This window comes from Ochotona curzoniae, unplaced genomic scaffold (genome assembly GCF_017591425.1).
Source record: "Ochotona curzoniae isolate NIBS_2020 unplaced genomic scaffold, NIBS_Ocur_1.0 scaffold_4763, whole genome shotgun sequence".
Taxonomy (NCBI): Eukaryota; Metazoa; Chordata; class Mammalia; order Lagomorpha; family Ochotonidae; genus Ochotona; species Ochotona curzoniae.
The window spans coordinates 9,282,079-9,309,985 of record NW_024467123.1 but is presented as its reverse complement, the minus strand read 5'-3'; the positions used below and the strand labels follow the sequence as shown (position 1 = coordinate 9,309,985).

The following is a 27,907-nucleotide window of genomic DNA, read 5'->3' as shown; positions in this document are numbered from 1 at the left end:
TTTTTCCCCCCTAATTTTTATTACTTCCCATTACTGCCTGGTTTCAGTTCCCTTTTCCTGGTTTCTCGTGGAGGAAGGTTCAAGTTCTTGATTTGAGATTGATCTCTCTGTTGCTCACTCTCACTAGATTTTTCTTTAAAGAACATTTTTAGGTGTTTGGAGAAACTGAGCATTGACTCTTGTTAACTCTGCTGCCATCACACACCTTCTGTTGTGCCGTAGTTATACCATTTATTACAGTCAAGGAACTTACACTGACATATCATTACCACTCACCTACCACAGTTTAGGATTCATTTTTGACCATGTCCTATTCTACTGTTGTTTTACTCCTAAAAATCCTGTGTTCATCTATCCAGTCTTCTCTCTCCCTCAACCCCTAGCCACAACTTTTTTCTTCCTTTACCACCTCTGTAGTTTGTTTGTTTGTTTGTTTTGAGGGGTAGGGTTTTTTGTTGTTGTTCTAAAAGAATGCCATGTTGTTGAACTCATTCAGTATATTGCTGTTTCAGATTGGTTTCTTTCATTTAATTATCTGCCTCTAAGCTTCCTCCATGTTTTTTTGTGGATTGATAGCTCATGTCATGTTATCTCTAAATAAAACTCCTTACTGAGTGTGGAGATTTATGCATTCACCCACTGAAAGACTCCATGATTGCTTCCAAGTTTGGGTAGTTAAGAATAAAGTTACTCTAAATATCCATATGTATAATTTTACATCGGTATTAGTTTTCAGCTCATTGGAGTAAATGCCAAGAAGCATGATTGTTGAATTATGTAAGTATATTTCATTTTGTAAGAAACCTCAAGAAGCTGGCATTGAGGTGTATCAGGGTGTATCAGGTTAAGGAATTCTGGGCTCCTGGCTTTGGCCTGCCCCAGATCTGGCCATTGCAGCCATTTGGAGAGTGAACCAGCAGATAGAAGATTTCTCCCTTTCTCCCCATCTCTCTCTCTCTAACTCCACCTATCAAATAAAACTGTTAAAAAAGAAAATGAAGGAAACGTCAGGACTGGAGTGGATGTTGTGGCACAGTCAGTTAAGCCATCATCTGAAGTGCTTGCATCCCATATCACAGTGCTTTTTAATTCTAGCTACCCCTCTTCTGATCCAGCTTCCTGCCAATGCACCTGGGAAGGCAGTCAGTGATGGCCTAAGTACTTAGGTCTCTACCATCCTTGTGGGAAATGTAGATGAAGTTCTGGGCTCCTGGTTTTGGCCTAGCTTAGCTGTGACTCTTATAGGCATTTGAAGTGGATGAAGGTATATAGTCTTGAAAACAAAAACAAAATTCAAAACTGTCCTAAGCGACTGTACCATAGTCCATTTTGCCTTCCCACATCCATGTCTGCTTTGGTGCTGCCAGTGTTTTCGATTTTGTCCATTCTTACAGGTATGTAGTTTTTTGTTTTTTATTTGCCAGTCCCACAGCATATGGTTAGCATAATTTCATATGCTTTGTTTGCCATCTGAATATACTTGGTAAAGTGCTCAGCTCTTATGCCTATTTTTTTTAAAAATCAGGATAATGATTTTCTTGCTGTTCATTTTTAATTTTCTTTGGGTATTTTAGACAAGAGTTGTCAGATATGTATTAATACCTTTTCTTTAATTTCTTAGTTTGTCTTCCCATACTTTGATCTTTCTTCCTTTTTATTACAGTCATTTACAACTCTTAAATTTTCCTCTCAAAACTGTGTTAGCTGTATCTTAGATACTTTGCTGTGTTTTCATTCATTTCAGAATATTTTCTAGTTTACTCTTTGATTCACTGGTTATTTATTTTTCATGAATTTATAAATTTCCAAATGGTGTTTTGTTGCTGATTTCTAATTTAATTTCAGTGTGGTCAGAAAGTATACTTTGCCCAACTTCTTAAATACATTGTGATATGTTTTATGGATTGACATATGGCATGTCCTGGAAAGAAGACTGCATTTTGTTATTAGATGGAGTATTGTTTAGATGTCTGTCTAATTCACAGTGCTTTTCAAGTCTTCTATTTCCTTGATGATCTTTTACCTTGCCATTATTGAAGATGGGCCATGAAAGCATTCAGCTGTTGTCGAATTGTCTTTCTCCATTTGGGTACATTTTGCTTCATTTATTCTGCAGCTTCTTTGGGAGCTTGTATATTTATGATTCTTGTATCTTCTTAGAAATGGATTTTCCCTTTATCCATTATAAAATACCCTTGCTGTTTCTTGTAAAAAGGAAAAAAAAAATCAGTGTTAAAGCCTATTTTGATTGATTTTTAGCATACTTTCCTGTGTCTTTGATGAGTAGTAAATCCTTAGATTGCTATGAAATTAGAAAAAATTTTACAGTTTTGTTCTTTTTCTGTTGTTCCCAGAAACAATAGTTGAAGCTGCTTGTATAAAAGTTGAATAACCATCCCCCAAAATTGGTTGTCAAATGTTAAGCGGGAGTGATTTTACACTTTTGCTTGATTTCCGCCCCCCCCCCAAAGTACTGGTTATATCATAAAAAGGCTGTATTGTTTTCCTCTAACTACTTGACATTCATCACCCATGAATTCAGCTAACAAGCTGAATTCCACCTGCTGTCATGAAGTTTCATGACATGTCTTACCACGTTTCAAATATTCATTTAAGAATTCAAGTATCACTTCATATTTATAAGTTTCTAGTAATACCTAAACTCAACCTCAGAAATTTGTCTTTCTTTGCTTTCGGTCCAAGTTTATATTATATGGTCAAAAAAAAAAAAGAAAAATTTCAGCCTGGGCCTGGCACAGTGGTTCAATTGACTAATTCTCCCCCTTCAAGCATCAGGATCCCATGTGAACACTGATTCCTGTCCTGGCTGCTACACTTCTCATCCAGCTCCCTGCTTGTAGCCTGGGAAAGCAGTGCAGGATGGCCCAAAGCCTTGGGACCATGCACCCATGTTGAAGACCCGAAAGAGGCTCCTGGCTCCTGGCTTGGAAAAACTCAACACTAGCCATTGCAGCCACTTGCAGATTCAACCAGTGGAGAGATCTTTCTGTCTCTCCTCCTTTCTATATATCTGCCTTTCCAATAAAAAAATAAGTCTTTTTAAAAAAAATTTCCACCTAAAGCTATTCCATAGTGGTTCAATTTTGCATACTCTTTGTTGTTCAAAGCTCATAGTTAAGAAAACTCAGTAGCTCTTTAGAATCCATATATATCCCTATTATGTGGCAGATTACTAAAGTGACTTCAAAAGAAGGATTCCATGTGTGCTCTAATGGATTACATCTGATCTTGCTCCTTAAGAATGAAAACTAGATTTTGTTTTAAGATGTTTCATCAGTGTGAGGCTTTCTGGGTATATACTATATGTACATATGGATAGCTGAATTATATGTTACAGTAAAATTTTCAGAAACTTTAATAAAATGTAATTGCATATTGCAGAATATTAATTCTAATTCTGTCTCTTCAGATTTCTTGACCCATGAATTTCTCTTCTACTCCTTGTGCTAGATCTGAAAGGAAAAAACAAATATCCTGTATTTCTTTCCAGAGAATTTCCTGAAGCTGTCTTTTTTTTATTCCAGGGCCTTAAATAATATTTTTTTCTTCAAGCATCTCTTGTCGGTATACCGCTACTGCATAATTTTGTCATGCTTAATTTGTCCATAGTTGGGTATCCATATAATTTAGAAGTGAAAGAAATAATAGCTCTTCATATAAATTTGGATATAGATAATACTCTCTCTCTCTACTACACAAGTAGAAAGTGACGGTAATTTTCCAAAATTCACACAGCAAAGTCTACTTGCCCAACTTTTTTTTTTTTTGCCTAACTTCTTTTATTGTCTCCTAAAAGAGTTTAATAGCCAAGCTTCTCATATACCCTAAATGGAAAATGTAAATTAAATGTCCAGTTGACTTCCTCAGGCTATATGGTTACCAGAATTTTCATAGTCTTTTGTTATTTTACAAAATATAGTTTTTCTTAATAAAAATGATTCAATGGAAAAATTTTAGGTATGGGTATGATTTAAAAGATAGTATATGATTACCTGGCATACATGTAGAATGAGTATAAATAGTGCTACAAACTGTTTTTAACATTATTAATAAAGAAGGGCAGTGGTTATTTTTTTCACCTTAAAAAAACGTTTAAGCCAAAATTTATTCACTTGAAAGGCAGGAAGAGATGGAGATCTTCTATCAACTGTCAACAGTTTTTCACCTCCAGATAGAAATGTCTTCTCAGAATGCCCTGTTTGAGTTTATATGAATTCCCTTGTTTTTTCAGCTCTATTAAGAATTGGTCACCCTGTTCACATCAGAGTTGTCAAGTCCTGATGAAGATTCAGCGTTTTGTTTTGTTTTTCAGTTTTCGGTTTTTGAGTTTTTTTAAGTATTTAAAACTTTGAATATTCTTGTCCTTCTGTAATACTTATTCAAGTTTCTTAACATTTTTTAAAAGACTTATTTATTTTTATTAGAAAGGCAGAAAGACAGAGAGGAAGGTCACCTGTCCGTTGATTCACTCCCCAAGCGGCCTCAATGGCAGAAGCTGAGCCAATCTGAAGCCAGGAGTCTGGACCCTCTTCTGGGTCTCCCAAGAAGGTGCAGGGTCCCAAGGCTTTGGTCCATCCTCAACTGCTGTCCCAGGACACAAGCAGGGAGCTGGATTGGAAGCAGAGCCACAGGCAAGATGAGGACTTTAACCGCTACACTACCACAGTGGATCCAAGTTTCTTAACATTTTATCTGTATAGTTCATACTGTAATAGCATAGGTTTGTTACTTTTAAAGTTTTTTAGTTATTTAATACATATTTATTCTTTGGCCCTAACTAGATCATAGGCTCCTGGGAGGTAACAGCTAATGTCTTAAATATTATTTACATTTTAGCACATAGTAAAATGTTTGGTATACAGTAGATGCCTCATAAGTACCTTACAACACAGAAGTATTCTGCAGGCTGTTTTCTTATAAGGACAAGTAAGTTTTCTCTGGCACAAACTGTAATTTTTAAAGAACTACTATGTTACTCTTTAGTTATCAATCTTAATGTGATATATACCATGTATGTATAGATAGATACCCATCATCTTTAATTCTTCAGGGCTGAGATTTTAAAATCAGCTGTTATTAATTGGGTCATCTTAAACAAAATGTCAAAGAACATAGCCCTTTTTATAATCTTGATGACTAAGCAACATACATCCTGAGTTTGTAGGATATTTGTTCTCACATAAAAAAGGTGAAACCTAAACCTGCAAACAGAAAATCAAGATGAAAATAATTACATAGACTCATTCGAGGCTCTTAGACCTAACCTCCAAAGCCTAATCTTCCGACAGTACTGAATGATGGAGTTGAAAACTCCCCACTGTTCCACTAGGAAGCCTGCATACTCTTCACTGTTAATGAAGTTGGTTTTTACTGTATAGTTCATGTCTTCAACAAGGTCCACATGTGTCGACTTGGAACCATGTAATTATTACCTTTTCTTTTTTTTTTTTAAGTCCATTTTAACAACAGAGGGAGTTAAGTGCTTGCCAGAGTGCTATGACTAGGTCCTGGACCATTATCTTTCAGTGCCTGGTGCAATAGGCTGAAGTGCATACTGACAAGTACCATGTGCTGAGAGAGCTGTGGCCTAGAGTCCTTGCGAGTAATGCTGCTCCTTCTCAGAAAGCATTTTTTAAAGCACCTATCTGTACATGGTTCTATCCTAGGCACCGTACAAAACAAGTTAAACAGACATGGTCCCTGCCCCTTGGGAGTTTTCAGTCTAAGATGATGCTGATATGGACAGACATAAAGGATATTGAGACAACTGAACAAACACTGAACAAGAACATAAAGTACTAACATTATGCACAAGCAAAGGGGTAAGTGCATTTTGGGGTAGTATGTGAAGGAAGCCTCATGGGCCATGGACAGGGTGGGATAGAGAAACTAGTTAACCTCTGTTGAGTTAGGTTAATTTTCCCTGGGGAGTTAGCTGAGTTTTCACAGACTGAAGAAAAGGTCAGGACATTTGAGATAATGTGTATCAAAAAAATATGCAGCAAGGACTGAGTCTGGACCTATGTTGTTGAAGCCTCAGGAGCTTCAAGATCTGCAGTTCCAGACTGCTCTCAAGGTGGGGTTGTTTTTTCAGCTTAGAAGTTGGGTTTTTATCATTACCAATTCAATGCAAAGCAAAAGGCAAATGTAGCAACTGGATTGGTTTCTGCAAGCAGCCTAATTTGCTTGTTAAATATTTTATAAATTAATCTATAATTAATCTATAATCTGTATCTAACAATAAAAGCCTTAACAATTTATGCAGATGCTGTATTCTAAGGAATTTATTTGAGGTTGTGTGAGGAACTTGTATATGTTCATTACATCATTATTACTGTTAGATACTTTAGCACACTGATTTTAGGCTTTTAAGGATATCTTTCACTTGGGAATTAGGTCCTTATGTTTCTGGATAGTACTGTGAGCATTGCTAACAGGTATTTAACATGAAATATTGCGTACTTGCCCTTCAGTCCCTGATTTATTTAAATTCTGCAGCATGCTTTTAGTAGCCACGGATTCATAGGCTTGACTTTGATTCACAGCAGTAGGAGATTATATTTTTGGTGTCTGCCAAATAAAACTATTTATTATTCAGTAGACATCGACCTAGGAGTTTCAGATAAATTTCAGCTTGCTTTCTGATGTCATTCCAATCTGAAATGTGAAGTTCTGAATTTACTCATGATATTAGGGTATACATTTTCTCTCTAAAAAGCTCTCTTGGGCCTGGTGCGATAGCGTAGTAGTTGAAGTCCTCGCCTTCCAAGCACATCGTTGCTGGTTCTAATCCCAGCAGCCCAGCTCCCTGCTTGTGGCCTGGGAAAGCAGTCAAGGATGGCCCAAAGCCTTGGGACCCTGCACCCATGTGGGAGACCCGGAAGAGCTCCTGGCTTCGGATTGGCTCAGCTCTAGCAGTTGTGGTCACTTGGGGAGTGAATCATCGGATGGAAGATCTTCCTCTCTGTCTCTCCTCCTCTGTATATCTACCTTTCCAATAAAAATAAATAAATCTTTAAAAAAAAAACTCCCTTGTGCCAAGAATTTACAGTAGACATCCATTTAATTGCAACCTTCCATAGTGTTCTTGAATTTATTGGATTTTCAAGACATAAAACTTCTTCAGTTAGAATCCATTGTGTAAATGCAATACTTTTCAAAACTTAATAACTCCTACTAAGGCATTAAAAATTCAGTAATGTCTTTTTTAAAATTTAAATTTTTAATGCCCTTACATAGTTAACTTGTGGTACAGATTTTTCATACTTTTTCCTCTCGCTAGAATTGAGTTTTTCCAAGAGTCACAGTCTTAGCTTTCCCCCACTTTCCAGAATGCTTTTTGCTGTAACACATTAAAAAGAATCCAGTTGATTTTTTTCTTGTGCTACAGAATTCATAGCCAATGATTTTGGAGAAAAACCGACACATGTTAGAACCTTCTTGAGATTTTCCCAGGAAAAAACAATTTAAAAATCTCTGCCGTTCATGATAAACAAAAATAGTAATGATGGGTTATTCTAATTAATGAGTTAGGTCTTCAGGCCCTGAGTGATAGCCTAGTGACTAAATCCTTTCTTATATCCAGGATCCCATATGGATGCCAGTTTGTATCCCTGCTGCTCCACTTCCCATCCAGCTCCCTGCTTGTGGTCTGGAAAAGCAGTGGAGGATGGCCCAAAGCCTTGGAAGCCTGAACCTGTGTGGGAGACCTGGAAGAAGCACCTGGCTCCTGGCTTTGGATTGGCTCAGCTCCAGCCATTATGGCCACTTGGGGAGTGAACCAGTGGATAGATCTTTCTCTCTGTGTATCTGCCTTTCCAATTAAGTAAAATAAAAGAATAAAACAATATATTTAGATGTTCATATAAATATTAGCAATTACTGCTTCATTCCAGTAGTAATTAATTCCAAGTACTAGAAGCACCTTCCCAACAAAGAATTCAATTTAATAAATACTTGAGAGAGTCACAGGAACACAGACTTTTTCTATAAATAACCAGATGATGAATATCTTAAAAGACTTTGTTATGTGAACTTCTTCCAATACAACTTAATAAAAACAAGCATCTAGATGGATTTGGCTCACAGGGCATAGTTTTCCAATTTTTAGAAGTAGAAACAGAATTAATAAGTAAATTTGGGAGTGTGTTAGTGGTTAAAAAGGGAAGGGAAGTGGAAAGTAATGCAAACATTTGACTCAGCAGTTAAAACACTACATCCTAGGGCCCAGCGGCATAGCCTAGCGGCTAAAGTCCTTACCTTGAATGCGCCGGGATCCCATATGGGTGCGGTCACTTAGGGTGTGAATCATCGACGGAAGATCTTCCTCTCTGTCTCTTCTCCTCTCAGTATATCTGACTTTGTAATAAAAATAATTTTTTTTTTTAAAAAAAAGATACTACATCCTACATCAGCATTCTTGGCTCTGATTCTGGCTTCCCCAGTGCACACCCCGTTTTTCTCCTGTGTCAGTGGAGGGTGAGGCAGCAGTGATGGCTCAAGTAGCCAAGTCCTTGCCATTCACCATGATTGACCTCTCAATTTTGTCCAGGCCATTTTGAGTATTTCAGTAGTGTGCCAGCAGATGGAGGTGTTCTCTGGCTCTCTGCCTCTCCTCTCCTCTCTCATTCTGATTCTCTGCTTCTTGAATTAACAAAACAAGAATTAAAAAAAAAAAAAAAAAAAAAAAGGAGAAGCCAGTAAGAGAAACTGAAAAATGAACAGTAAACAAGGGGAAAATTTAAAAATAATAATAATAAACCAGGAGATATTGATGTTGTACTTTGACATATACGGGGAAGGCAGGGGATTGTTTGTGTCAAGAGGTTGTTGATAAGCCATGGAGTTTGAAATTAGACTGTTGGCTTTCACTGTGTGGAGACTGTCAGTAACCTCAATTTGCAGTGTGTTGATGGAATAGATTCCAGAGTAAACTAAAGGAGGAAGATACAGGCAGGTCTTTCAAAAAAGTTATTGCAAGGGGAGCAGAGAAATGGAATAGAGAGGCAACCAGGATCCACAGAGAAGAAGCAATGTTAACACTTGATGAGAATAAATCTGTTCAAAGTAGGGAGGAGATATAGTAGCATAGATAGAATTGCTAGAGCTGAGGCTTTGCATTGGTAAGGAGAAGGGATCTTTTGTACAGATTTGACTTCAAATGGATGGAATATGTAGTTGGATAGATGTGCTGGAAAGAATCTGTGCATGTTTTCTTATGTCTTTACTTTTTTTAATATTGTTTGCATAGATGACAGGGATGCATGCTCATATGGCCTTCCAATTAGGGTAGTGAGGACCAGGCACGGAGCAGGGTGGTTGGGCGAATGTTTGTTTTTCCCCTGTGTCAGTGGAGGGTGAAGAAGCCACTCCTTGCTGTCAGATCATACCAGTACCCGGGGAAGAGGGATGAGGGAAGTCGCCTGATGACACCCTAGAGATTCTGATATGGGTAATAGTGTACTGATACTGAGTGTGTCATTTGAGTGGTATTGATAGCTCTGAGGTGTTGGTTTTGTTGCACCAGGGTTGAGAAAATTTTTCCAAGATCCATTGGCTGACCAAATCCACCTTAGTGCAGCCACAGACCTGGGAACATCTTGCAAAGCTTGGTCAGGTGAATTGTCCAACCTCTTCTGTTTCCCATCCTCTGACAAGGCACTTGACGTTGCCTGCTGGCCTAGATTAGCTGGTTGTCATGTCCCCTTTGTGCACCTGGACATGCTGTCCACTGCATAGGCATCAGCAGCTGAGGAGGCCCAGTCTCAGTACATCTAATTCAAGGCTGGACTACATGTGGCCAGTGATTTTCCCTGTGGTCAGAGCCTGAGTTCAGTACTCTACTCAGAGAATCCCCCAAGAAACCTTTCCTGGGGTGATCTCAGACTTGACTCTTTTGGTTCAATCTGTGACCTGTAGCAGCCAGTGCACCTACCCGTGTATGCAAGCTGCCTGGTCAATTTCACCCTCAAACCCATCTCTTGTGCTTCCCATTGTGAACTGTAGCCTAGTAGGGGAGTTTCCCATGTTCCCCTACCAGGCTGGCTCCTGGCCCCAGATGCCATACATGCCAGGGGGCAGTGACCCATCTTGGCATGGTCTGCCCTCAGTCTCAGCCTCTGCATGTGCTGGCAAGTGCCACAGCTTGGCCCCACCTGGTCTTCTCCTAGCCTCCACTCCTATGAGTGTTGGGTGGATTCACTCTGGCTGGATCCATTACCAACCCCAGCTCTCCTCACAAACCCACAGAGGCAAGCCCACAAGTCCCCTACAGAAACTGCCCCCTAAACTGGTTCTCTTGCACTATGGTGGATGCTGTGCCCAGCCTGACATGGTCCACCCCCTGCTCCAACCCCTGTGGGCAGGTACTGTAGTACTGCTCCCATTCTAGTACCTTCTCCAAGCCATCTGCAGCACCCTGTCTGGGGGCCAGGATGGTATGTTCCAGCCTGGTGTTCCCTGCCTTCCCCACATATCTTTAAACATTAAAAATAAATAAATAAAAAGGCAACTATACTGGTATAGTTAACACAAATTTAGCATTAACCAGGCCCAGAATGCCCACCAGCTACTGGCTTTTTTCTCCCAGCAGTGTAACACTTCCTTGGGTACAAGGCAACCTAGGCAGTTGCCTGCAACTGAGGAGTCTTCGGTTTTCTCAGATGATTTTAATGGAGAATATTTCTAGGCTTTCCTTATTCATACTCACAGACCTTAACTTCTACTTCCAGCATTTGAGGGTTCTTTCATGATTGACTATGGTAACTTCTACTGTGCCTTCTGGGGGAGTTATGAAAATGAACCCAGCAAAACTGTGAATTTTGAGAATTGCACCCTTACATGAGATTAAATAAATATGCCTGTGGCATATCACTTGGTATCATGTAAACACTCAAGAAATGCAAACTTGTATTAAATGATAAGAGAGGCAACATGAACTCAGACTTGTTTCATTATTGATCCCAAAAGATACTTTTAGTTGCAAATGTTCTGTAGGATAGAACTTACAATATACTACATTTAAACCACAGGTCCTTCAACATCTCCTTTAATATTCTCTCTAGTTTATTATATAGTCTCCCTACACAGTGACAAGTGATATTTCTGCTTCAAGCCATCTTCAGGGAATCTTGATTGAGTCTCTGCAGAATACTTATTTTTATACATGATTCATTATTTTATCATCAGATTGCCATGTTCTTTTTACAGTGGAAATAGGCTGTTTTGTATATAGTATTCTCTTTTAGAATAACTCAGAAAGTAGGTAATTCTTAAACATTCTAAGAAAATGTCTCACATAATCATATGTATAGACTCTTCAGAAGTTTACTGAAATATTTCATATTCTTTTGGTTTTGCAGTTCTTTGACTTCAAATTTTTATTTGTTTTTTGGCTGTTTGTTTGTTTTTATTTTTGATAAACAGAGCGTTTTCATTGCTTCACTGCTAGTTCACTCCCAGGATGACTATAACATGGGGAGCCAGGAACTCAATCTGGGTCTCTCACCTAAGTGGCAAAACCCAACCACTTAAGTTTTCACCACCACCTCCAAGCTCTGTATTGGCAGGAAGCTAGAACCAGGACCCAGAAGCAGGAGTTAAACCCAAGTTCCAGTGTGGGATATAGGCCCTGTGTTACATTCTCACTGCTACGCCAAATACCCACCCCTGATCTTGCAAAATTAAAAGGGGCTTTAATGGTAATTAGTAGAATCCCTTCAAATTTAGTTGTTCCAGAAGGAAATAATAGCCTAATTTCATAATTGGCACATACAAATTCTAGAGTGCCATAAAAACTGGTGTCATAAAATGAAGATTGCTAAGGAATAATATCCAACTAAATATAGCACATTGAAATAAATAAGATATTTACTTTGTAAGTAAGAAAATAGCCTTGATTATCTTTACATATTGTACAATGCATGAAGTCAGAGAAGTGATATTCCAATTACTGAGTACAGAATAATTTAATCATTGCTAGTAACTGCAAAGAGCTAAGGGAAATGGCCTTTTGATTCTACAATAGGTGGAACTGAGAGAACTATTTCCTTTATAAGCAGTAGCTATATTTGGGGATCTGACTTTTTATTCAATAACACAGATGAAAATTTGAAGAGGATATTTCTTTGAATTTAAGAAGTAATAATTAGGCTGTTCGTGCAAATGACAGAAATTCTAACCTGTTTAAATCTGGGTTCTTAGCAATTTTATAACAATTATTTCTAAAACATTAGAATATCCAACTTCATAAATGTATTTTAGGTTTTTAGAAAATATTGCCCAAGTCATTTCACCAACGATTGTATTGAACTTTGTTTTCTTTGTATTGTAGGTCCAGTTGTTTACGTCTTGGATCTTGCAGATAGACTGATCTCAAAAGCTTGTCCATTTGCTGCAGCGGGAATAATGGTTGGCTCTATCTATTGGACAGCTGTGACTTATGGAGCAGTGACAGTGATGCAGGTTCACTATTTTACTCTATTCAGTGATAACTACTGTGTAAAGATCTAAAATTCTTGTTAGGATATTTTAAAGTTATTTTGAATAACAACACTCTTGTAACGTGAAAGTAAGAAAACATAAACATCTAGCAAAACGTCTTCCTACTCCTGGGCTTCATTTGCCCCTCTCCTCCCTAGCTAGCCACTGTTTTTGTTTCCACATATATATGAATTGGCTAGCTAGGGAGGAAATATATATATTTCCACACTTCTTTTATATGTATTTGAGAGAAAAATAAACGCCTTTCTCTACATTTTTTACTAAAAGAAAGCTTATTTTAGCCACATCTCTTTATTTTTTCATGGTGAACCTTAGAAAACTTTTCATATATATTATTAAATAAAAATCTCTATGGTATTCTTACAAAATTACAGTTTAACTAATCTGTCTCTTATTGGTGACAGTTAGTTGCTTCCAGTCTTTTGTTATTTTAACAATGCCACCACCAGTGATGAATATCAGACTTAAATTTCAATACTTCACACCAGACCCTTTACTATTCTCTTTCTTCCTAAAGATTTCCTGTGGTCATCTCTGTTGTTTCATGTTCAGATCTTTCTCTGCTCTTTGAAATCCAGCCCTGCTGGATCATTCTCCTTAAGTAATCTCTTATGATTCCACACTCACCATTATTGAAATCAAAACTTTTTCTCTTCCATTTACAACCTAGACCTGTGCCCCATCATCATAATTTCTCTAAGTTTTGATTACTACTGTTGTTCTCCCATCTGCTCAGTTTACATCCTACAGTCTTGGGGCTCCCTTTGATACTTGCTATGTCCTAGCCCAACACTGGCCAAGTCCAAGTATTTTTATCATATTGATGGTGTCTTGAATCTGGGCTTCCTTTCCAGTCTTTAGCACCTGGCTTCTTGTCATTGTCTGCCATACCCAGGTGGATAAAGGATCCTCTTGGTTGCTATTCTTACTTCATTCTTTTCTGTCAATCCTTCTTCCCAAATGAATCATTCTAAAATAATTCCATCAACATCTTACTTTCCATCTTCCTATGTTATTCTATTATCTTAAGTATTGCTTTTTAAGAGCAGCAGAATGATTAAGTGTTTTGTAAGTAGCTCAGATTTGCCACACACTTGTATTTGCTTTTTAAAAATGTAAATTAGAACACAGCAGGTTGAGCCACCACAGGCTGTTACACCAACATCCCATTTGGATGCTGGTTTGTGTTCCAGCCACTCCATTTTTGCTCCAGCTCCCTGCTCATGGCTTCGGAAAAGCAGCAGCAAATAGCCCAGTGTGGAGGGCTCTGGCCCCCTTGTGGAAGACCGCAATGCTCCTGGTTCCTAACTTCAGCTCAGCCTGTCGGGGGGTTGAAGCAGCAGATGGAAGATCTTTCTATCTCTAATTTGGACTTTCAAATAAAGTTGATTAAAATGAAGATATCTATACATATATGAGAGTGCACAGAAGAAAATGGGATAGAAGGAGTTACATCTAATATTCTAGACACTGCATTATAATATCTGTGCCAGGATCCATAGTGAGCAGCTTTTATAGTTGCTTTGCTGCATTGATAGTCATGGTGAGACAAAGTATTGTGAGATTTCTTCATAAAATATTGATGACACCAAAAGAGTAAGGAAACCGTCACTAAGCTGAGTCCCAAGTATAAAACACTGATCATCAGTATAGTGAAAAAAAGGTTAAAAACCACCTACTTTTTTAGATTCCATTTCCTTAGCCTGATTTAATATGTAGAGTACCACCACCATCCAACTTCAGTTCAGGCTTGCACTGTTTGTTTTAGTGCTTATTAGAAAAGTGACGGGGAATTACAGACCCATCTGGTCTGCTGGTGAGAATCAAGCAAGGAAAGACAAGGAAGAGAAATGTTTCCTTCCTATGTCTGTGGCAGGATGGTGCACCATTCCTTGCAGTCAGACTACACTGGTGCTAGGAGATGGAGCTATTCCATTGATGCTGCCTCAGGAATCCCTAAGGGATCCCAGGAAGGGAAAGAATGCCCTACGGCTGTTACTTGAGTGGCAGGTCGGTGAGACTGACAACTTTGAGCTTGTGACCCTAAGCTTGCTGCTTTCTTATTCCCAATTCAATCCTCACGAATGGGTCCCCATCACTAGTCAGAAGAGACCTTCCCTTCAGTGGCTACGGCCTTGTCCCCGGTGTCATTAAGATAACAAATTCCATCTGTCTTTACACAGGCTCTTCATTGTTCTCTCTGTATCAAATTGTAAGGCCTGTTGGTTGTCCATGTCTATCTCAGAATGTTCACAGACTTAGGTGCTTGCTGTAGAACTTGGCCTGAAATGTCATTCAGCTGCTTTTCTGTCCACTCTTTGAAGAGGAACTTCAGTTCTTCTGTTGACTTAAAAGAACTGGCTGTCTTTTGTGTGTATCTGGGTGTTTTTCGTCCTTGCATGGAAGTCAGCAACAGAGATGGCCCAGTCCTGCAGCTAAGGCCAGACTACATGTCTATGAGGTGTTCCCTGAGATCAGGCATCCTGTCCTTCTGAGGCATTCATACAATTCAGGGAGTGTGAAGAGAGACTCCACAAACAAGATTTTAAATTAGAAAAAGTGAAAGATAATTCAAACTTTGGGGCTTTTTGACTTAAGGATTTTATTATTTTAAAGAGTTAAAGAGAGGGAGAGACAGAGCATAATGGGATATGTTCCTATTTACAGTCTTCACTCCCCACATGGCTACAATGGCCAGGGCTGGGCCAGGCTGAAGCCTGGAGCCTGGAGCTTCATTCTGAGCCCAAGCACTTGACCTATCTTCCACTGCTTTTCCAGGTATATTAGCAGGGAGCTGGATTCGAAGTGGAGCAGCTGGCACTCAAAATGGTGTCCATATGGGATGCTGGTGTTGTGGGTGGCAACTTTTCCAGCTGTGACACAATGCTGACCCCAATTCAGAGTTTCAAGAAAAGTAAACCTAGGCTGGCCCCTGAAATAAATAATTTGGATTGATAAAATGGAAGTGGTGTAAGCAAGCCAAAGTTACAAATAATGTGGCATCATTTAGCAATAATCTTCACATATACTGTCTGACTAGAAAACATCTTTGATCTTTTTAACCCATAACTGAGGAGGACTGGCTGTGACAACAGTTAATTGTAGTATGATTATGAAGTGTGTTAGTAAAATAACTTATACTGTCTAAGCAGATATGTTGGGGAATAAGCCCCACTGAATCCTGAGTAGTGTTTAGGATCTGCTTTTCAAAATTTGGCTCCTTCTTCACCTTTTCTTCTCTGAATGCTCTGGAAGTTGGATAAATTAGATCCAGGAATCAGATCACTATTCTTTTCCCATTTGCCTTCATCCTCTCCATGAGCCAGCTCAAGCTCACCTGTTGGGGCGGAGCAGTGGAGGGAGCATGTTTGAATCTGACCTTCTGATTGAATCTCTATTGTGATTACACATGACAGTCATCTTCCCCACCCCCACCCAGGACCTGGCTGGACATCTTTTAAGTATTGATGCATTTAATCTTCATTACAAATTTTGTGGAATAAATTTTATTACTTACTCCTGTGCCATACAACAAGGAAGAAGCATTACAATTCCTGTGTTAATCTAGGGCTCCTTAACTGAAGCCTGGTCTGGAGGCAGATGGAACATTTAATCCTGGAACAGTGGGACTTAAATATTCAGCCTAGTTCCCGTTCTTGTCTCTAAAGTGAAGACAACCCACTCTTAATTATAGTGTTTAAGTATCCTTAATTCTGAATGGGAAAACTTGTTGGTTCATCACTATTCCATGAAAGTAGGGTTCTGGGGTGGGCATTTGGCACAGTAATTCAGACTCCACTTGGAACACTTGATGCATAGGTTCAAATTCCAACTCCATCTTCATTCTAACTTCCTGCTAATCTGTACAGAGAGGCAGCAGGTAAGGTTCAAGTACATGGACCTCTAATGCTCTCATAGGGCACACAGATCAAGTCACAGGCTCCTGGCTTCAGCCTGGGAAAACCCTGACTATTACAGGTATTTAGGGAGTGAGCCAACAGATCTCTGTCTCCCTTTGCAATAAATTAAAAAAAGAAAAAGGTCAGAGTCAGTGCATTGACACACACATAGGCTAATGCCTGCAACACTGACATCCCATATGAGCACTGTTTCAAGTCCCACCTGCTCCACATCCCATCCCTCCCCCTCCTAATGCCCCCGGGGAAAGCAGTGGAACAGGACCCAGGTCCGTAGGAGGGATCTGAAGAAGCTCCTGTCTTAGCCCAGGATTTATTTATTCCAAAGGCATAGTTGGGGTTAGGGAGAACAGGAAGACTGAGCTCTTCATCTGGTGGTTCACTCCCCAAATGTCTGCCCCAGTCAGAGCTGGACCAGTCTAAAACTAGGACTCAGATGGCACCATAACCCATCCCACTACAATGCCAGCTTAGCTAATTTTGAAAAAAAGAAAAGAGAGTTCCAAATAAGTAGTATTTTACAGTTAATTAAATTTTAGCCTTTCAGCATCAACAAACTGCAACCTATGTGAATATGAAGATCCAGCTTTTAGTTCTTCAGTAAGGCTGGGCATTGGGGAGTGGGACAAGCATATTGCTGTAAGCCTATTAGACATCATGGATAGTAAGATCTTCAAGAAGCTTTTCTGTATTTTGTAAATCTTACCCCAGAATTGAAGTTTTTAAGATTAATTTATTTTTATTGGAAAGGCAGCTCTACAGAGAGGAGAGACGGGTCTGCTAGTTCACTCCCCAATGGCCATAACAGCCAGAGCTGAGCTGATCCGAAGCCAGGAGCCAAGAGCTTCTTCCAGGTCTCCCATATGGGAGCAAGGTCCCAAGGCTTTGGGCCACCCTCCACTGTTTCCCAGGTCACAAGCAGGGAGCTGGAAGGGAAGTGGAACGGCCGGGATATGAACCAGCTCCCATATGGGATCCTGTCATTTACAAGGTAGAGGATTAGCCAATTAAACCATCCTACCAGGCCCCCAGAATTGAAGTTTTAAAATAATTTGGTTTTGAAGCATGAAGCCTGGCTGTTCCTGATAATACTGGGGGCTCACTGACTTTGTGTAGACCATCATTACGGCTGACCCATTATTGTGTGCACTTTATTTCAGGGGTACAGGGCCCCATCTTCGCTCATCCTTTATCCTATTCCCTTTAATTTCCTCTGGGTTACAAGGTTCTCACTACCGTGATGCACAAATTTCCCCTTGCCATAGTCCATACCTATTCACACTGCTTTATATTTCTAGATCAAAAAAGGAGAGATTTTCTTCCAAGTGCCTGAAATTTAATTGATACTGCTGTGAGAAAATTTAATCACATTTAGTTGTAATTTTAAAGTAGTCATTATGTGGAAAATAAAAATACAAAAATGGAATGTCCCATAAGAGCATTATGGATAAAACAGTCCCTAAGCTATAATCCACTTTTGCCAAATTGTGGAATTAGAGCTCTTGAAATATTATGATATAGGCCTTTTCACTTTAGGGCAACTTAGAATAATCACCTTCTATATGCAAGATGTGAAGGTGTTCATTTCTGTGAGGAGACATGGGAGATATCATATCCAGTGCCATCACTTTTGACCCTAATAAGAGGCTAGCCTCCCCTTTAACATTGTGTCTTGGTTAGATAAGTTCTCTGTGCTGTGTAGGCCTAGACTGTATTTGACTGAAGCTTTACCCTTTCCGAACATATTCACCTGGGTCAAATCTGATTCCGAGGATTTCAATCTGCCCTGACCATTCTCAGCATGACCTTATTTTACATCCCCTTGTTGTTCACCTTAAAAATCATCAGATGTAATGGCTGACACAAAGGGCACCTTACTTCTGGAGAAATCCCATTTATATTTCATGAGCTTATTTCCCTGAATTTGTGTCAGCTCTGGGTGCTTGTAATCTTCCCTCTCCTCTTTTCTGCTTCTCTCCTCTTTCAAGAGACAGGCAAGATCTTTTTTAATATCCCTTTTTCCTCACTCCTCAAGTGTGATCAGAACTATAGCATACTATAAGTATTTCCAAATCAAATTGCCACCTCGTTGTACAATACCTGAGTGAGCAGGGAGCCCAAGACTCACTCTCCTTCCCCTGTTAAAAGTAATGAGAATGACTCCTCCGAGAAACAGCCTTAATTTGCAAGCATTGAGACTTTGCACTGAAGGGAACTATCGTTCAAGATCTTTGAAAGGATTTCAGGAAAATTCACCAGAAATAAGAAACTCTCCTGAGGAATGGAGATGCTGAGAGAAATGTAAGGCTGAGACCAAGCAGGAAGTGAAAAGGATTTTGAGAGGATGTGTAGAATTTCAATTGTAAGTTTTGTCCTTCTTGCCCTCTGGGGTCTAAAACAATTAAGAAATAACCCCAAGTCCCAGATAGAGGTGGGAAGGGATTGTATTAGCTTTATTATCTCATAGATAAGATACCCACAGTTCCACTGGAAAATGCCTGGGTTCTGTGGGGAAAACTGGACTTGCTACTATGATCTCCCAAATCTCCACCTTAAAAACCTACCTTAAACAGATTAGGTCTGTGAAGCACACACTTTGCCAGCCAGAACCCTAACACCCTAAGCAATCAAGCAGAGAGCCAAAGGTGAGTGATCTGGAAGTCCTGGTCTTGCAGGCCACTCCTGCCCCTTCCCCGACTGTGCTTGCCTGCTAAACAGAACAAGACTATAGATACTTCTTTGGAAGACAGAGTCCCTAGTGTTTTATCCTCTGATTAGCCCAGTCTGAGCAAATCAAATGAGAGGAACTAGAGTGCTTCCCCTTCCATTTCATTAGTATATTCAATTATCAGCCACTTTAAAAACTTTATTCCAGTATAACATGAAATAGCTTCAAGACTGGCTTTTCCTTGAAAGACATTTTAAGCTTTTAATTTCTGTATTTTTTCAAAATTAAGTATCTTCTATAAAATGAATTAAGCTTCAACATTCCATGTTTTATTAGATTATGGAAGTGATTCTAGCCGTCCTCTGTTTCATAGGTTGTAGGCCATAAAGAAGGTCTGGATGTTATGGAGAGAGCTGATCCTTTATTCCTTTTGATCGGACTTCCTACTATTCCTGTCATGCTGATATTAGGCAAGATGATTCGCTGGGAGGACTACGTGCTTAGACTATGGCGTAAATACTCAAATAAACTACAGATTTTGAACAGTATATTTCCAGGTAAGGCCATGAATTGTGTTGGGTTTTGCTTTGTTTTGTTTGGTAAAGGCAGATATACAGAGAGGAGCAGAGAAAGAGAGGAAGATCTTCCGTCTGATGATTCACTCCCCAAGTGGCCAGAACTGTCAGAGCTGAGCCATACCAAAGCCAGGAGCCTCTTCCTGGTCTCCCATACGGGTGCAGGGTCCCAATGCTTTGGGCCATCCTCGACTGCTTTCTAAGACCACAAGCAGGGAGCTGGATGGGAAGCGTGTCTGGATTAGAACCAGCGCCCATATGGGATCCCGGCGCATGCAAGGCTAGGACTTTAGCCACCAGGCTACTGCGCTGGGCCCTGTGAATTTGTGTTTATAAAGTACATGTCAAATTGATCTTGTTTTCAAACTATAACATGATTTTAGAAATTTTCTGAGGATATTTTAGCTATTCTGATTTATTAGCACTAAAACTGCACTGCTTTCCTCTAGGTATTGGCTGTCCTGTTCCTCGAATTCCAGCTGAGGCCAATCCTCTAGCAGATCATGTCTCTGCTACCCGAATTTTGTGTGGAGCTCTTGTCTTTCCTACTATTGCAACAATAGTTGGTAAACTGATGTTCAGTAGTGTTAACTCTAATTTACAAAGGACAATCTTGGTAAGATGGCTTCAGTGTTACTTATTTCCAGTGACATAAAAGGAGAATAAACTGTTGGTTTTATAAGGTGGGGGGGACTGTATTAAGTAGTTGATCTCTGACTCCTTTGCCTTACACCTTGGTTGGATTCTGTCATCAGATAGCTTTCAAGGAAATAAGAAAAGAGAACTCACTGTGGCAGTTCTGGCCTTTCGGAACAATGCTGTGGGCATTTTCTCTCCTGTGATGTACACGACTCAGCCCACACGTTCCTCTTGCCAGCTGGTTTACTGTGATGCGTATCTACTCGTAGGGTCAGACCGCCTGGTTTAAGTCCTAACTCAGAAGCTGCCTTGGTGTGAAACCCAAATCAAACTTCGTGACTTCTCTGTGCCCTTAGAATGGAGACAATGCTATACTTCCAGATAACTGGGAGGATTAAATGAGACCTGGACCCACAGGTGGTTTTGCTGCCAATATTCCTACTGCCGCTGCCCTTTCCTGGGAATCTGTAATAGTGCTGGCGTTCTCCTTTCTGTAGCAGAGTGGAAGATGACTCAGATAGGATCACAGGAAGCCCTTCTCCACCATTACATGCAGTCATTGATTTCTCTCCCTGTCTCACCCCATGATAGAAAAGGGAACTTTTTCATTTGCAGTTATCTGAATTAATTCAGCAGCAATGCCCATGTCTTTTGTGATCTGAGTAAATTTTATTATGTATCTCTAAACATATATCCTTAAAAACTAATTTTCCTTTTTATTCCAGGGTGGAATTGCTTTTGTTGCCATAAAAGGAGCATTTAAGGTTTATTTCAAACAGCAGCAATATTTACGTCAGGCACACCGTAAAATTCTAAATTATCCAGAGCAAGAAGAGGCATAAACTGTGACTTCTAGCTGTTCTGCATCTTCGCATCCTTACAAGTCTGATGTGTTGTTTTGATTCCATCATTACTGCGCTAGTGGAGACTTGTGATAAGCTGTTGCTCCTATATTTTTCAGGAATGTAATAAAGCATCTAGGGCAGGGGAAATCCTCTCAGTACTCGCAAAACCTGAGGACGTGACTTGGTTTGTTTGGTATGTACTTCTGTGGCAGTCACCTGAACCATTATCTTAGCATGGGAAGCCTGAGTTTTCTTCAGATTTGCTCCAAACAAAAGTGTAAAGCTCGTATTGTACAAATATTAAAGAATGCACATGCTGTTTTATTCAGATGCCTCTTTTGTACATGTTCATGTTCAGTGTTTTCTTAGAGTCAGCAAGTCAATGAAGGTACTATAAGGATTTTTCTCACTGGCATAATTTGATTACCTGCTAATTAGGAACATATGTTAATATGAGGAAATGTAAATTTAGTTATAAATAACAAAGAATGTATGTAAACACTTAAATAACCGCCTGAACAAATGAGTTTCCTGTGTTTTCCTTAATCCATGAGATGTACTCCAAACATATGTAAGGTAAACATTTACAGGGCTTCCAGATCTCTTTTTCACTATTAAATTTTATTTATATACTATTGATATCTCATAGCTTAGAATGTAACTTTGACTCGTGTGGTCTGGATTACTGTATGTGTGCGTAAGAACGAGTGATCATGTCCTTCCACCTCTCAAGTAAGGTTTTTAAAATCAATATTTCTAAAAATTAGAGCTACCAGTTTATAGTTTGAGCAGAACGATTTGCAAAAAAGAAACCAATAAAGTTATTTTACCTCCTCTTTCCTGGATTTGGTTCTTCAGACGTCTGTTGATCACCTCCTTTTTGCCCGGGCACTGTGGGCAGTGCTGCGGGGCACAGTGGTGAACAGGACAGGGTTGAGCCAGCTTACATGTAGCCTGACCGAGCTTCAGCAGCAAGTAAGCATGGTGAAGCATTGAGCTAGTTGTTTTCATTTGGTAAGAAGGTAATTATGAAAATGAGTCTTAATAATGAAATCAGTATTTCCTTCAGTTTTTTTATAGGAAACCATTACTAATGTGTTTTTGATTTTAATTGCTTGTTACCAACTGGGCTACCACCAATAAATAATCGCCTCTTAATTAGCAATATATATATATATGTTCATTTTCCAAAGGCATTTACTTATTTTATACCATTTTAATGTTCAGTGATCTGAATGGTCTTTCAGGTATTTTTTAAAATAAATTTTTTAAAAGACAGTTCCAAAAATCATATTTTCTTATTCACAGTATCTAATGCATGACAGTAGTGCCCATTTCCCTTACTAATAAGTGGCCACTTCTCATTAAGAGAGTGACAGGTATGTAGATTGAGCTATGTTCATCAAGACTGGTATTACTCTGTAGTACAAATGTCTTGAGTTTGAGTTCTAGAATATTTATGTGAGTGGTTGTTGAACATTCAAAGTTATATATAATTCCTTGGGGAGGAAACAGTTGACTGACAACCTTATTAAAAACAGAATTCTGAGAAGGAAATATAAAACTCTATGATTATGTGTAAGAATATGATATATAACTTAATTATAAAAAGATTGGCTTTCAGTTTGAATGTGCAATGTGTGTGTAGACATTCTCTGCATAATTTTGTCAGAAAACAGCTTTTAGGCACTTTAGTAAAGTTAAACAAGCACAAAATTCCCAATTTACTACTTTGTTGCTCAAGATGGGGAATAGGAGTTTGGTTTATTGTTATCACAGCTCGCGAGGCCTCAGAGAACCAACTATCCGTTGTAGGCAGGAAATAGGGGTTTCTCAGGCCCTGGGCAGTGGACTCAGAGTAACCTCTAGCCTGGTAACTGAAGACTGAATCTCAAGGCCTCACATGCCAGGACAGCCTTTCCAGGAAAGGGGAAAGAACGGGTAGGCCTGAAGTGGGATGGATCTGCATTCAGCTCTTAACCCAGCTTTTCATTTATCACCTTGGCCAGGTAACTTTGAGCTACGGTTGCCCCCATCTCTGAAATGCAACAGTACTTCTTATCTCAGAAGACTACTAAACTCTATGATTAAATCAAAGGAAGGAGATATTCTGCGCTCCAAGTAGCCCTTGAAGAGCAGTAGTTGTTTCTTAATTGCTAAACAGTCTGTTTGGACTCTTGGAAAAAACAATAAAGAAGTGAAAGGTATTAGGGGACAAATTAAAGCAATCATGAAGACTTCTAGGATAGAAAAGTCTATTGTGTTTCCTGGCTTATTTTCGTGTTGCTTTACTATGTTATTTCTGGAAACAGTTTTATAAATTTCAATGGCAACTATATTCCTTTGCAGAAATTAACTTACCTCTATTCAAAGTGCTGAAACTATTGTTCATCGTTACATGATTATCAAATTGCTGTGACAAATATATAATTAAACTTAGTGACTTAGTCACTGCCTTGCTACTTCTGCCAGATCTTTTTTAATGTCTTGTTTTTAATATAGCAGATTATCAATTCTAGCTGGATTGTTAGGTTAAGTAAAGAATTCTTATGTTCTCTGGGGATATTCTGTTGTTCAAATCCCAAAATGCTATTCTGTGCTTACATAACTTTTTAACCTAGTTACCAAAGACAGAATTTTATGTAAAGATAATCAATTTTTTTAAAAGTCTTGTAGAGGATTTTGTCTTAATTGTATAGCAGGCTAAGTCTAGAATCCAAGTATATCCTACATATACCCACCTACTCACCCCTCAGAGCTTCTTGCACTGAATTTGATTAGGATGGGCATATGGAGATCAGTAAGTGATTACAAGCCATTTTATCTTAAAGTATACGTGAATGGGCTCAAATATATTGTGGCATAGCAGGTAAAGCTGCTACCTGCAATGCCATCATCCCATTTGGGCACGATTTCATGTCCCTGTTGCCCCAATTGCTGCCTACTAATGGCCTGGGAAAAGCAGCAGATGGCAACCCAGGTGTCTGTGCCCTTGCTATCCACATGGGCATCCCAGATGAGGCTCCTGGGTTCAGCCAGGTCAGCACTGGACATTGCTGTTTTTTGGAGAGTGAACCAGCAGACAGAAAATCTTGGTCTCCCTCCCTCTCTAACTCTTTAGCATCTCGACTGCTAGGTCAAACACCCTGGATATCATATTAGTGATACAGTCACAAGCCTAACATTCCTAAAGCAGGAATTATTTTAACTTTTCATCTCTGGTTTTGAATTGCTTAATGTTTTTTAGCAAAGCAGATTTGCAAAGTAATTTCAATGCCCAGAGAAAATGAAATCAGCGTATCGAAGAGAAACCTGCATTTCCATGTTCACTGCAGTACTACCGACAATAGCTAAGATGTGGAGTCTATCAAGGAATATCTTAAATGCATGGGATGTTAAGTGACCATGAGGAAAATCCTGTCATCTACTGCAAAATCACAACTGGAGGTGTTAAGTGAGACAAGGCAGAGACAAATACTACATGTTCTTACATGGAAGTTAAAAAGTCTATCAGGACTTAAGAGCAGTCATTATTTAAGGCTAAGAAGGGACAGAGGAATGATGGAGGTTGGTTAACGGGAACCAAAACAGTTACATGGCCGGTGCTCTGATGAGTGTGTTAAGCCCCTGTCTGCTGCACTGGTATCCCAAATGGGCACCGGATTGAGTCCCTAGTACTCGTAATGTAGCTTCCTGCCAACATGCCTGGGAAAGCAGCAGAGAATGGCCCCTCTACTCATGTGGGAGACCTATAAGAAGTTCCTGGCTCCCAGCTTCAGTCTAGTCCAGCTGAAGCCATCATGGCCATTTGAGGAGTAAGATCAGAGGATGGAAGAAGTCTGTCTCTGCCTCTCCAAGTCCATCTTTCAAAAAAAATCTTTGGGAAAAAAAAAACAAAAACAGTTAAAAAGATGTATTCTAATGCTCTACAGTTTGATGGGTGACTATAAATCCAGGGATGTATTATATTCTGTAGGAAGAACTGGAAGAGGTGCTGGTAGGCTCCAAACAAAAAAATAGAAATGCAAATTGCCTAATGTGATCCAATAACACTATATGTATTGAAAAAGCAGGAGTAGCCATTCTAATGTCAGATGAAATGGACTTTAACATAAAAACTGGTATGCAGGTATGGTTCAACATCTATAAGTCAACAAATGTGATATGTTAACAAATTGACAAATAAAAAAACATATGATTACTTCAGTAGATAAAGAGAAAGCATTCGATAAAATGTCCTTTCATGATAGAAACCTTAACAAATTGGGAATAGAAGGAACACTGTCAACACAAGGCAATATTTAACAAACCTATAACCAGCATTATATTGAATGGGGGAAAATTAGAAGCATTTCAACCAAGATTTGGAACCAGACAAGGGTGTCCACTTTGACCACTGCTATTCAATATTGTTCTGGGACCATGTATTTTCACAGAGCAATTTACAAGCATTACACTATAAAAGTCATGAAAACTGAGTACCCTTATGCTTATTTTACAAAAGAGGAACTGCATGCTCAGTGGGCTGACAAATTTACAAGATCAACACACCAGTCAGCAGTGGCCTCAGTTCAGAACCCCCAAGTCTGTCCGGGAGTCTCTGACATGAGTAGGTTTCACCCATGATGCTCATTCATCCTGCATCCTTTGCTAAGGATTAACTCCAGGCTGGATGCTGTGCTCAGTGGCTGGGATGCACAGAAGGATCCATTCCCAAACAGTGGACAGTTTCTTGAGTTCCAGCTGGAAGTTGTCTTCTTTTCTTTAGGCTACTACACATGTTGCCCAAAGTGTCATTTGGGGGATGAACTCCTTAACTTGACTTGTTTGCCAGGCTCTGCTACAGGATTCCCAAGTTCTGCACATACTGGGGCCCAGAGGCAGAGTGGTCTGTACTCTACCCTCTGCCCCAGGTGTCTGGCTCCCTCTGTACCCCTGACAAAGCTGACTAACCCAACAGGCAGTAATTACTGTTTCAAAATCTGCAGGACTGTAGCTTTTTTAATGTAGCTTTTCACTTTGCCAACTTAGAAATAATCTAGGAAATCCTCAAATACCATGACTTTATACAACACCACATATTCAATATATCCTTTCCGTAAAAATACGCCAATCCAGAACCAGGAGCTTCTTCCAGGTCTCCCACATGGGTGCAGGGTGCCAAGGCTTTGGGCCATCCTCAACTGTTTTTCCAGGCCACCAACATGAACCTGGGTGGGAAGTGAAGCAGCCGGGAGACAAACCAGCACCTGTATAGGATCCCAGTGCTTACAAGGTGAGAATCTGAGCCTTTGAGCATTGTGTCATGCCATACCCCGTATTTGGTTACTTTCATTTGATTTGAAAGGCAGAGACAGATATATACAAAAACAGATTAAGATCTTTCATCTAAGGACTCACATCCCACATACCTACAACATCCAGGGTTGGACCAGGCTGAAGCCAGGGGCTTGGACTCCCCAGACCTCGTCCTCAGAAATGACAGCCGTGAAGTGTGAAGAATGTGTTTCCATTTTTTTTTTTTTAGGTGAGCAAAATTTTTCCCAATATTTCCTAAATATTATGTGAATAATGTACTTGACAAAAACTTCAACAGATAAGCCAGCATATCAATAAAGTTTCCACCTTCTCCATTCTATTTCTTTTTTTAAAAGATGTATTTATTTTTATTGGAAAGGCGGATATACAGAAAGGAGGAGAGACAGGAAGATCTTCTGTCCAATGGTTCACTCCCCAAGTGAGCTCAACGGCTGGAGCTGAGCCAATCAGAAGCCAGGAGCCAGGTCTCCCACACGGGTGAAGGGTCCCAAGGCTTTGGGCCATCCTTGACTGCTTTCCCAGGCCACAAGTGGGGAGCGCTGGATGGGAAGTGGAGCTGTGCCAGGATTAGAACTGGCAACCATATGGGATCCTGACGCGTGCAAGGCAAGGACTTGAACCACTCTGCTATCACACCGGGCCCTCCATTCTATTTCTAAGAGTGTACAATTTCCTTTATAGACTTTTTCACCATCAACACAACTAAATGGCTTTTGCTGTTAAAAAAAAAAAAAGTGAGCTTATATTGTCTGTGTATCTTGTAAGGCACTATGCTTTTTACCAATTACCTTAGCTTCTTTTCATGTTTTCTAAACTGTATATATGTAATTTTTTTAATATAAAGTTTTATTTATTTGAAATACAGAGTGACAACAAAGGAGAAACAGAATGAAACAGTCTTCTATCTGCTGGTTCACTTCCCAAAAGGCCAAAGTGGCTAAGGAAGAGCCAGGACAAAGCAGAAGCCTGGGACTTTATCCCACGTGGGTGGCAGGGGCCTAAGCACTTGGTCCATCTTCTGCTGTTTCCACAGGCACATTAGCAGGGAGCTAATTAGGAGGCAGCACAGCCAGCACCCAAACCAACACTGTGACGTGGTGGCTTAAGCTGATGTGCCACAATGCCAGCAGCTTTTAGCTGTTGCATGGTTGTGAAAGGGAAGGCACTGACATAATATTAAGATCACACTTGCACGTCCATATCAGAGTGACTGAGTTCAAGTCTTGGTTCTACTCTTGATTCCAGCTGCCTGCTGGTACATGTCCTGGGAGGGAGCAGATGACCGTTCAAGTAGTTCAAGATGGTTCCTGCCATCTACATGGGAGACCCAAATGGAGTTCTAAGCTCCTGGTGCTGACGTGGCTCGGTACCCACTATGCAAGGATTTAGGGAATGAACCAGTACATGTGAAATCTATGAGTA

The 27,907-nt window shown here is 39.7% G+C and overlaps 1 protein-coding gene across 3 annotated transcripts in view; it reads left to right on the top strand.

The window, feature by feature from the left end:
• The window catches only part of MARCHF5 (membrane associated ring-CH-type finger 5), a 39,335-nt gene extending 17,333 nt beyond the window's left edge, over positions 1-22,002 (top strand). The window contains exons 1-6 of one of the 3 annotated variants that reach the window (XM_040970361.1): positions 4,830-4,947; positions 5,688-5,843; positions 12,353-12,483; positions 19,481-19,664; positions 20,132-20,298; positions 21,047-22,002. In XM_040970361.1, the coding sequence (XP_040826295.1) occupies positions 5,828-5,843; positions 12,353-12,483; positions 19,481-19,664; positions 20,132-20,298; positions 21,047-21,163 (615 nt within the window). In that variant the 5' untranslated portion in view covers positions 4,830-4,947; positions 5,688-5,827 and the 3' untranslated portion in view covers positions 21,164-22,002. Of the gene's footprint in view, positions 1-4,829; positions 4,948-5,687; positions 5,844-12,352; positions 12,484-19,480; positions 19,665-20,131; positions 20,299-21,046 lie in introns of those variants that run through there. The other 2 variants (XM_040970360.1, XM_040970359.1) reach the window with 2 other exon arrangements.
• The last annotated feature ends 5,905 nt before the right edge of the window (positions 22,003-27,907 follow it).